At 41.4% G+C, this 11,089-nt stretch overlaps 1 protein-coding gene across 2 annotated transcripts; it reads right to left on the reverse strand.

Moving 5' to 3' along the window:
• On the reverse strand, positions 1-5,339 carry LOC123402593 (serine/threonine-protein kinase BLUS1-like). 2 transcript variants are annotated; one of them, XM_045096519.1, is made up of 16 exons: positions 4,885-5,339; positions 4,516-4,773; positions 4,276-4,403; positions 4,118-4,159; positions 3,938-4,019; positions 3,787-3,855; positions 3,535-3,705; positions 3,377-3,442; positions 2,559-2,627; positions 2,366-2,473; positions 2,134-2,195; positions 1,377-1,474; positions 1,117-1,199; positions 569-627; positions 402-445; positions 1-283 (listed from the first exon to the last, which is right to left on the reverse strand). In XM_045096519.1, exons 1-16 carry the CDS (start codon positions 5,095-5,097, stop codon positions 228-230), a joined length of 1,608 nt encoding a protein of 535 aa, XP_044952454.1. In that variant the 5' UTR covers positions 5,098-5,339; the 3' UTR covers positions 1-227. The 2 variants fall into 2 exon arrangements, with proteins under 2 accessions (XP_044952454.1, XP_044952455.1); XM_045096520.1 differs by having other exon boundaries at positions 1-325.
• Positions 5,340-11,089: the final 5,750 nt, after the last annotated feature.

The raw sequence follows: 11,089 nt of genomic DNA on the forward strand, positions 1-11,089 counted from the left end.
TAAATTACCAGGAAAATTCTCATGCTTCAAGTTTGTAGTGTAAATACATCACACACAATTGGTTTGTAAACTACCACATTGGATCTCACCTAGAAACACTATCTATTTCCGATGCACTACGAATCTACCGAGAAGCACTTTAAGAAGTTGGAACCATAGATTCTTATGACAATAAGATCTGCACAAATTTGCAACTCTTCCCTAGCTATGAAAACGACCTTAAGTAACTACATCGCTTGTACTTTGCTATTTTGTTGGATGCATGGCACTGCTCCTTTTGCCTCTGCCAGAAAACATGAAGAGCAACGTAATTACCCTTTTGCATCTGTCAAACAACTATAAGTTAAATTGCAAATATTAGCATTATGAACATTCATAATATATAAGATCAATGTAATTACCCTTTTCTTTAAGCTTCACAATCTCATCTTGGGTAACCTGGAGCCTATATAAAGCAAATGCATAGCAAATTTAGGGCAGATGCTCGAAGAATAATGGTTATTTCCTTATAAAACGAGAATAATATGTAAAAGTAATGAGCAAAGTTTTCTTCACATAAACAACTTACATCCTCTCTAAACATGCAATACGTTCGAGTAGTTCCTTCTCCCTCGGTGTAGATACTTCCTATTACCTCATAAAAATGTTTGCATGTGAGTAACTAGATAAATTAACTATATAAGTATTGCATATGTGAACATGGCATATGTAGCACATGCAGACGATTGTGCAAATATGTAAAAGTATTGCAAGTAATGTCATAAGTATATACAAATATGTTTCGGCCCAAAAATATAGCCATTGAGGTTATCCAGTCAATGCACAAGGATTGTGCTTCTAAACAATTGAAGGTGTTAGATTTGTTCTAAGCTAAGTAATGATGATCAATAAAAACATCCAAATCTTCATATCATATTGTGAGGTAAGGGTAATTAAGTGATTGCATAGATTTTGTTTAGTGAAAAGATAGGCTATTGTAAATTGACCAAATAAGGACCCCGCAAAAAAATTGACCAAATAAGGAATGATAGCACCAAGATAAGGTTCTACATTATGCAATTCACATAACTTGAAACCATGTGATTATATACATGGCATATGTCATAAAAATCATACCGTTTCTTCCATTGTTACTTTAAAGCGGCCCTTTTGAATGGTTGTTTTTTCTAGATATTCATCAATACCCGTGGCATTGGAAACTGCATAACATAATCATGTATCATTGCACATGCGAATTGAACAAAATAAAAACATAAATGAAATATAACCTAAGTAACAATGAATAATAACTTTTGAGTTGTTAACCTAAAAATACTCTTTGTGCATCCTTCTTATACATATTTTATTTTGGAGGGTAAATAAACTCAAGAACGTGCCTGCTCTTGAAAGTTGCTTGGTAGGTACTTTTGAATGTCGTTCAAATGACTCATGGCGCACAAGGCCATTAGGGCCTCCATTCTCAAGTTGTTTCCCACTGGTAGAGAAACCTCATGTCAGAAAACAAACTAATGTGTCATATTAAGATCTAGCTGTGTTAAAGATGAAGCAATGTATGCACCCAAAAAGATAGCATTTAGATGCTCAACTTCATGCGGGAAACAAACCATATTAATGTTTAATCATATGCTAGATTTTGTTGAAGAGCCATTTGTAGATCAGATACAACATTGATAAGAATAAAATATTAGACACAATCGTGTAGTGGTAAAATTAGATTAGTACATGAGTATGAAAGAAAATGTTGAGCTCTCGTGGTGCAAAACTATCTAGACCTAATGTCAATGCCAAACATCCTTAATAGCATGTCTGTTATTAGCATGTCTGTTAATAGGGATCAAATAACATTTATGCCAAACAATAAGTATGGAAATGCTATTTCTATGTAAAACTAAAAATAAAAGAAGAGACAGGTTTAACTCTCATAGAAAATTATTGCCACCATATATACATAAATACAAGGCGCATTTTGCCAACAATTAATTCAATTATATGTGCATTATAGGACACAAAAGTGACAACAGGAGTTTCACATTTCGCAATAAAAAATACTTGTTATACATGGTTGTGAATTCGTCCCTGTTTCTTAATGAAGTGAATATCATTCTATCAAGACATTATATTAAACATCCTAACCTCTGAGGTATCGGTACTGGAGTTGTTGAGCTTGGCATTTCTGTTATTTCATTACCTACAATCTGAAAGTACAACATGCCATGTTAGTTCAAATCTGTCATAACACAGCCTTTTTAACAATATGCTAGTCCCTTTGATCCAAAAGAAGTGTTATGGACGAAAGCCACAACACCTATCTTGGATAGGAAGGAGTAATATACAACACCATAGTTACTTTCATATCATCACTCACATGCTTTTGCCGATGGACATCTTTAAGCGGAACAGTTTCATCCACGGTATCAAGTTCAAATAGGAAATGCAAATACTCTTCTCCGTCACTATCATTCTCCTCCGAGTACTAGAAATGAAACAATACAAATATTTTGTGAAAATAAATACATGAATATTTTTGAAAAAATGCTATTGCGCAAGTAAAATCATACCAATTTAGCTTGGGCTTTCAAGTCCTCGATATCAAAGTGCCACTGACTAATACCTCTCCAATATTCATCCTGTTTCATATTTGAGAATTGCAATAACTCAAATAATTATTGGATGGTACATTTAAAGCACATTATCATAGTTCGAAGATAGACAAGGAGATTAAGGACATGTAACTAATTGAAACAAATGATTTGATTAAATACATGAATTCTTTTGGGTACAATTATAAACTAAATTTCCATAGTAGAATATATAATTTCATAGAGTGCCTAGTGAAGAGCACTACAAAATGTGGAGATCATCTCCAATGGTGTACCTTAAACCACTCGCAAACGTCCGGACCATAGTGTTCGAACCAAAAAAAAATCATCCAACATAGTGCCGCATACGTCCACAGACGCGTCCACATAGCCTAATTTCATTAAATTGGCAGAAACCTGCGGGAGTTCGAACGTCCGCATAGATAATCGAAAACCATCACATACCCCACGTCACCGCCCCTCTCTCCTCTCCGTCCGTGCCGGATGGCGGAAGGAGAACAACTTTGACGGAAGGACGTAGTTATTTGGCCCGAGACCATCGCTAATGGTTTTTATTTTGACAGAAGGCCATTGTATAATCATGGCTATTTGGCTGAAGCCATTGCTAGTGTGTGTTTTAAGTTAATAGAGGCGGACATTTGAGGTATATATAAAGTTAAATGGCCGACTCCCATATCCTGGTCCGTGGACGCAACCATGAACGTTTAGTGTGTCCAATTTACGGCACGGTGTGGGAGATGCTCTTAGCTACGAAAGAAGTCTATAGAGATACTAACATGTGATGTCTTCTCTTTGATTTTATCATGTGGTTTCTTCTCTGCTTGCAACTTTGCTTCATTCTCCTGCTCAAAAATAGTTGGCACACAATTACACCATATATATGCGGGCATATAGAAATGATCAGTAGAGAAGGCAAATGAGTGTCGTTTCATACCTTTATAGTTTGCACCCTAGCAACCAAAGATGGCACTTTATTTAGCATGCATTTTACATGATTATCCTCAGACTTCACTTTTTTGAAGAACGGAAGTTCCAGTAACATTCGTGCAGTTGGCCTCTTGGATGGATCTTTTATCAAACATGCACCAATCATTCGCTTAAATGACTACATAAAAAGGTAGAAACGAATAAGCATATGCACGTGCCTGTATCTAAGATTCTAAGAGATCATATATATCAAGATTACAGTTGAAAATTTCTTGTCCTTTGTATTGTGAAGAGATGGAGGAGCATGCTGTAACGTCATAAGAAAGACCTGCAAGCCATTTCAGAAACCTCAGTAATTTCTCACAGGCACTATGATGATGTAAAATACATCAAGGTAAACTAATACGTACCTTCGCTGGAGGTTGACTAGAAAAAGGAGCGTGGCCATTAGCAAGTTCTAGTGCAGTTATTCCGAAAGACCAGATGTCTGCCCTGCGATTAATTGTTTGTATGTCCGGTTAAGCAACCGGTATAAAAACATAGGCAACTAACCTGTGATTAAAAGCCAGACAATCGTAAAAAGAATGTACTTGAAATCGTATTCCTTTTGCTCCATCACTTCAGGTGCCATCCTTAAGAACAAACAGAAGACTGAATCAGTAGAATGTCAGTACACTGTTCATGAGCCGTGGAATAATCAACCCATTGGCAAGATATTTAGTAACTGTCAAAACTTTTAAGGCAGTACCAGCAAGGCGTGCCGACAAGCGTGTGCCTTTTGCCGTTCCTGTTGATCATCGAGTCGTATACGCTGGCGCTGATTCCGAAATCCGCAAGCTTCACTCCTTTGTGCTGATCAAGCAATATGTTTCCAGCCTGTGTTTTTTCACGCGCCGAACATGAAAGCCGTCGATTTATGAAAAAGAAAAGTTCAGATTCAGTGCCGGGAGAGCTGATCGGCGTAGCTAGCACATGATGTGTAAATTACCTTGACGTCCCGGTGTATGTGGCCTTTGCCGTGCAGGTACTCGAGGCCTCTGAGCGTCTCACGCAGCACGAAGGCTATGAACCTCTCCTCCTCGAACCCTTTGGGGAAGGAGGATTTCATGAGGTGGAAGCAGGAGCCCCCGGCCATGTAGGGCATGACGATCCACAGGTTCTCGTCCTGGGTGAAGGAGCAGTAGGCGCTGAGGAGGTTGGGGTGGTCCGTCAGGATCATGGTCTTGACCTCTTCAGAAGCATTGTTCTACGTACATGAGAGACATATCTCAATTAGTTTTGCATATTCCTGTATGTATGTAGAGAGAAAATGATTGATTGATTATAATTGAACGAAGAAGGTGGGTAGGGTACATACAACGTCGGCCTCGGAGCGGAGGGCGAGGTTCATAATCTTGACGGCGACGACCTCGCCGCCGAGCGGGAGGCACCGGGCGCGGCGGACCACGGCAGTGGCGCCGTCGCCAATTGGCTCCATCAGCTCGTAATCCTCCGCCCGGATGGGAAACTCCCCCTTCCTCGACCTCGGCGACGACACCCCTCCGTCCCCGCGCTTCCCCTTGGACCCCATTGGGGCGAATGTGGAGGACGCCCGGGATTGGTCAAGGCGATTTTGATATGAACCCTAGGACAACAAGAGACTAGTCGACTAATTCGGCCTCTCGGTTGCGTGGATCTGACGGGCTCGGTCGACGGGCCATGGCCGGCTGTGGATGAAGGAAATGTTATAAGGAGGCAGGCGCGCTTTCTCGTGAGGGGGAAAGGTGGGATGGTTGGCTGGCCGGTGGGGGGAGGAAGAAGGAAGAACACGGGCGGAGGCGCCGGCGTCGCGAGGCAGAGATATTTATACCGGATCCGGATCTCATGCACGGGCTTCCGGTCGATTCCGGTTCTGTTTCTTCCGTGAAAAAAGAGGGAGATTCAGAGCCGTTTCGTCTGGTGGATCCGAGTCCAACCAACCAGTGATCGGGGACGGGAGGGAGTTGTAATCAGCCACGTCGATCGTGTGGTATGTCTCTCTCTCTCTCTCGATCGATCGATCGATCAATCTCCTTGACCGTGTCCGTGAGCATTTGCCAGATGGTACGTACGACTGGCCTTGAAAAAGTGGACGGTTGATGGAGCGAATGTGAGCTTCTGATCGGTCGGTCCATCAACGTAAAGGAAGCGGCGTCACGGGTTGGCGACCACGAGAGCGTCGGTCACATGTTATTTTCGTCCGTGGCAAACCGTGAGCACGGAGAAAACTCTCACGTAGGAGTATGTTCCTCGCCGAATCATTTGCATGGATGCAATGCATGTGCAGCTGTGATCACTACTCGTCAAGCGGAAACTAAATCAGTGCAAGGCTTCTACTCCCTCCGTTCCTAAATATAAATCTTTTAAGATATTTCGTTAGGGGTCTACATACGAAACAAAATAAGTGAATCTACACTTTAAAACATGTCTATATACACTTATATGTAGTACACTAACGAAACCTTTAGAAAGACTTATATTTAGGAACGGAGAGAGTACGTATTATCACGACATTTAGGGCCTATTTGAAACCGCTTTGTTCCATTAAAATTAGTTATGTTCCATCAAATTCACTTTAAAGCAGTTTCATACAGAAATTGCAACTATTTCAAAAAGAACGTTTGACTTTCATCTAGCTTCGGCTACACAAATTAAAGTTTTTGATGAAAATTATCTATTTGATTGAATAACATGGAAAAACGAAGGGGTATCTATTTACTGATGGTAATGGTAGTTAATTTTCTTTGAACTTCAGTTTCTACAATTTTAAAGAGCGGCTCCGAAAGAGCTTCATAAAAAATAAAAAGGTGAACCTCATACGAAAATCCAATTCTCCTCTGAGACTCATGTGCTCCCGCTGACGAAACAATTATAAACAAATACTAGAAAAAATAAAATAAAACATTTTTTTGTTAGATATTTTAATGCGTGAGGTCCGTTTTAAATTTCAATTTATTTGAACATCTGAACAGCTCTCGGCAAAAAAAGCAAATCGGATCAGAACAGTTCGTGAACAGTTAACCTTTTTCACAAACACCGATTTATCTTTTTTGCTGAGAGCTGCACATATGTCCAAATAAGTTAAGATTTGAAGCGGACCCCACGCATCAAATTATCTACCTCTTAAAAAATGATTTATTTTTTTTGAATTTGTCTAGTATTTATTTTGATTTTTTTGTGATCGCGTGTGTGATACGTCTCCGTCGTATCTACTTTTCCGAACTCTTTTGCCCTTATTTTAGACTCTAATTTGCATGATTTGAATTGAACTAACCCGGACTAGCGCTATTTTCAGCAGAATTGCCATGGTGTTGTTTTTGTGCAGAAATGAAAGTTCTGGAAACGTCGTGAAAATTTACGGAGATTTTTTCTGAAATAAAAGAAAAATACCTGCGCAAAGATCCACGTGAGGGGGCGTGCCAGTGGGCCACAAGCCCCTGGGCTGCGGCCACCCCCTATGGCCGCACCATGAGGGCTTGTGGGGCCCACGTGGCACCCCCCCCCCCCAATCTCAGTTCTATATCTTCCGTTTCGCCTGGAAAAATATCAGAGAGAAGGTTTCATCGCGTTTTGCGATACGGAGGCGCCGCCACATCCTGTTCTTCATCTGGAGGGCAGATCTGGAGTCCGTTTCGGGCTCCGGAGAGGGGAAATCGTCGCCATCTTCATCATCAACCTCTCTCCATCGACAATTCCATGATGCTCTTCATCGTTCGTGAGTAATCTCATCGTAGGTTTGCTGGACGGTGATGAGTTGGATGAGATCTATCATGTAATCGAGTTAGTTCTTGACAGGGATTGATCCCTAGTATCCACTATGTTCTAGATTGATGTTGCTACTACTTGGCTATGTTTAATGCTTGTCACTAGGGCCCGAGTGCCATGATTTCAGATCTGAACCTATTATGTTGTCGCCAATATATGTGTGTTTTAGATCATATCTTGCAAGTTGTAGTCACCTACTATGTGTTATGACCCGGCAACCCCGGAGTGACAATAGCCGGAACCACTCCCGGAGATGACCATAGTATGAGGAGTTCATGTATTCACCGCGTGTTAATGCGTTGGTCCGGTTCTTTATTAAAAGGAGAACCTTAATATCCCATAGTTTCCATTAGGACCCCGCTGTCATAGGAGGGATGGACAATAGATGTCATGCAAGTTCTTTTCCCTAAGCACGTATGACTACATACGAAATACATGCCTACATTAGATTGATGAACGGGGGCTAGCCACATATCTCTCCGTGTTATAGTTGTTACATGATGAATCACATCCGTCACACTCATCCATCATCGATCCACTGCCTACGAGTCTTTTACTACTGGTCCTCGCTACGTTACTTTGCCTAGGCTTGGCCCTTGCTACAAGAGGGATTGGGCCACTTTGCTGCTGTTGCTACTGTTGTTACTTGTTACTTTGATGCTGCTACTACTACTGTTCCTTGCTACTCCGTTGTTACTTGTTGCAAGACTTTGTTGGCGCTAACGTCTCGTCAACAAGGCTTTTTCTAGCGCCGTTGCCAGGGATTGTCAAAGCTTTTTCTGGTACCGTTGCTATCATACTACCTTGCTACTGATACTTTGCTTGCAGACACTAATCTTTCAGGTGTGGTAGAATTGACAACTCAGCTGCTAATACTTGAGAATATTCTTTAGCTTCCCCTTGTGAGTGAATCAATAAATTTGGGTTGAATACTCTACCCTCGAAAACTGCTGCGATTCCATATGCTTGTGGGACATCAAGGCTTTTTCTGGCGCCATTGCCGGGGAAGCAGAGCTATATTCTCTGAGTCACTTCGGAATTGACGTCTGTTGATCACTATGAGGAATCCATAAGATCCAAGAACGAAAATCCTTCCTTCCACTACGAGGAGAGGTAAGGAAGTGTCATCTAGCTCTGCACTTGATTCACCTTCAGGTTTGAGTAAGTTTGCGACTTCGCCTCCTGCTAGAAATCTTGATATGTCGCCCGTGCTTGATGATGCTACTTCTGCTGCCCATGATGCTTATGGTGCTATGTTTGATACTATGCATGATGATGCTATGCTTGATACTATGCCTGATGATGCTATGCATGATACTGCTTTGCCACTTGGTGCATTCCTTGATGCACATATTGCTAGAGCTGCTGCTAGATGTGATGATACTTCTGAAACTGCTGATACTATTGAAGTAGAACGTGCTACTATGCCTGTTATGCCCGATACGCGCTATGTTATGGAGGGAGAGATAGATGAAGATTTTCTTGCGTGTAAGGATAGCTATGATGTTGAGAAACTACTGCGCAAGTGGAAAGAAAAATCTCTGAACGCTAGGATGAAATACGACCCAAAGTTTGCCACTTCGCCTATCTTTGTGACCGATAAGGATTATGAAGTCTCTGTCGACCCTGGATTAATCACTCTGGTCGAATCAGATCCTTTTCACGGTTATGAATCTGAAACGGTTGTAGCCCATCTTACCAAGCTGCACGATATAGCCACCCTATTCACTAGTGAGGAAAAGATCCGCCACTACTATATGCTCAAGCTGTTTCCTTTCTCGCTAAAGGATGATGCTAAGACCTGGTTCACTTCTCTTGCTCCTGGTTGTGTGCGTAGCCCCCATGATATGGTCTACTACTTCTCTGAAAAATATTTCCCTGCCCATAAGAAGCAAGCTGCCTTGCAGGAAATATACAACTTTGCTCAAGCTGAAGAAGAGAGTCTCCCGCAAGCTTGGGGGAGGCTTATCCAGCTACTGAATGCTTTGCCTGATCACCCTCTTGAGAAGAACGAAATACTTGATATCTTCTATAATGGACTTACCGATGCTTACAAAGACCATCTAGATAGTTGTGCCAGTAGTGTTTTTAGGGAACGAACCGTAGAACAAGTTGAGATTCTACTGAACAACATCTTGTGCAATGAGAATGCTTGGACTATTCCCGAACCACCTCCTAAGCAAACTCCAAAGAAAAGAGGTACTCTATTCCTCAGTCCTGAAGATATGCAAGAAGCCAAGAAATCTATGCGAGAGAAAGGCATTAAATCTGAAGATGTCAAAAATCTACCACCTAACGAAGAGATCCATGGTCTCGATAACCCGATACAGGTAGTAGAAGTAAATTCTCTGCGTAGGTTTGATGAGAGTGATATTCCTTTTGATAAACCTGCTAGCTTATGCCTGGATGAATTTGATAACTTTGTTGCCAAACAACAAAGTTTCAATGATTATGTTAGCAGACAATTGGAACAAAATGCTTGTATGCTTAGTCATTTAAGTGCTTGTGTGGACAGAAATGTCAATGATCTTAAGCTTCTGAGTAAACATGCCTCTATGGTTACTACTCAGGTAGAACAAGTACTTAAAGCTCAAAATGACTTGCTCAATGAGTTGAATGACAATGCCGTCAGATTCGTTACTAGAGGCGGTAGAATGACCTAGGAACCTTTGTATCCTGAGGGTCATCCGAAGAGAATTGAACAAGATTCTCAAGGAGTTAACACTGATGCACCTAGTCATCCTAGAAAGAAGAAGAAAGATGATAGGAACCTGCATGCTAGCAACCCTGTTGCTGCTACCCCTGAGAGTCCAAACGATGCCTCTATCTCTGATGCTGAAACACAATCTGGTGATGAACATGAGCCTAATGATAATATCAATAGTGATGTTCATGAAGATGCTCATCCTAGCAATGATAAGGATGTGGAGATTGAACCTGATCTTGATAACCCACAACCTAAGACTAGAAGATACGATAAGAATGACTTCACTACTAGGAAGCATGGTAAAGAAAGGGAACCATGGGTTCAGAAACCCATGCCCTTTCCTCCCAAACCATCCAAGAAAAAGGATGATGAGGATTTTGAGCGCTTCGTTGAGATGATCAGACCTGTCTTTCTGCAGATGCGTTTGACAGATATGTTCAAAATGTCTCCGTATGCTAAGTACATGAAATATATTGTGACTAATAAGAGAAGGATACCTGATCTTGAGATATCCGCCATGCTTGCTAATTATACTTTCAAGGGTGGAACTCCTGAGAAACTAGGTGATCCCGGTGTGCCCACTATACCTTGCTCCATTAAAGGCAACTGCGTTATGCGACCTTGGAGCCAATGTTAGTGTTATGCCTCTGTCTCTTTATCGTAGGCTTGAACTGGATAAGTTGACACCCACTGAAATCTCTCTTCAAATGGCCGACAAATCAACTGCTTTCCCTATTGGCATTTGCGAGGATGTGCCTGTTGTGGTTGCTAACACCACTATCTTAACAGACTTTGTTATCTTGGATATTCTCGAGGATGATGCCATGGCTGTCATCCTCAGAAGACCCTTTTTAAACACCGCAGGGGCTGTTATAGATTGCAACAAAGGCAATGTCACTTTTCATGTCAACGGTAATGAGCATACGATGCACTTTCCGAAGAAACAATATCGAGTACATTGCATCAATGCTATCGAAAAAACGTCATCGATTCTTATTGGGAGCTTTGAATGCCCTATTCCTCGTGTCAAGATGAAGTATGATTTGCTTGTTGGGGAGATACACATCCCCAT

This window comes from Hordeum vulgare, chromosome 6H (genome assembly GCF_904849725.1).
Source record: "Hordeum vulgare subsp. vulgare chromosome 6H, MorexV3_pseudomolecules_assembly, whole genome shotgun sequence".
NCBI classification, from domain to species: Eukaryota; Viridiplantae; Streptophyta; class Magnoliopsida; order Poales; family Poaceae; genus Hordeum; species Hordeum vulgare.

Coding starts and splice junctions, on each gene's coding strand:
- LOC123402593 (XM_045096519.1), bottom strand. CDS start 5,097: ATGGGGTCCAAGGGGAAGCGCGGGGACGGAGGGGTGTCGTCGCCGAGG. Junction 2,474..2,558: donor TGAAAGCCCAAGCTAAATTG/GTATGATTTTAC, acceptor TTTCATTTCTAG/TACTCGGAGGAGAATGATAG. Junction 446..568: donor ATTGCATGTTTAGAGAGGAT/GTAAGTTGTTTA, acceptor TGCTTTATATAG/GCTCCAGGTTACCCAAGATG.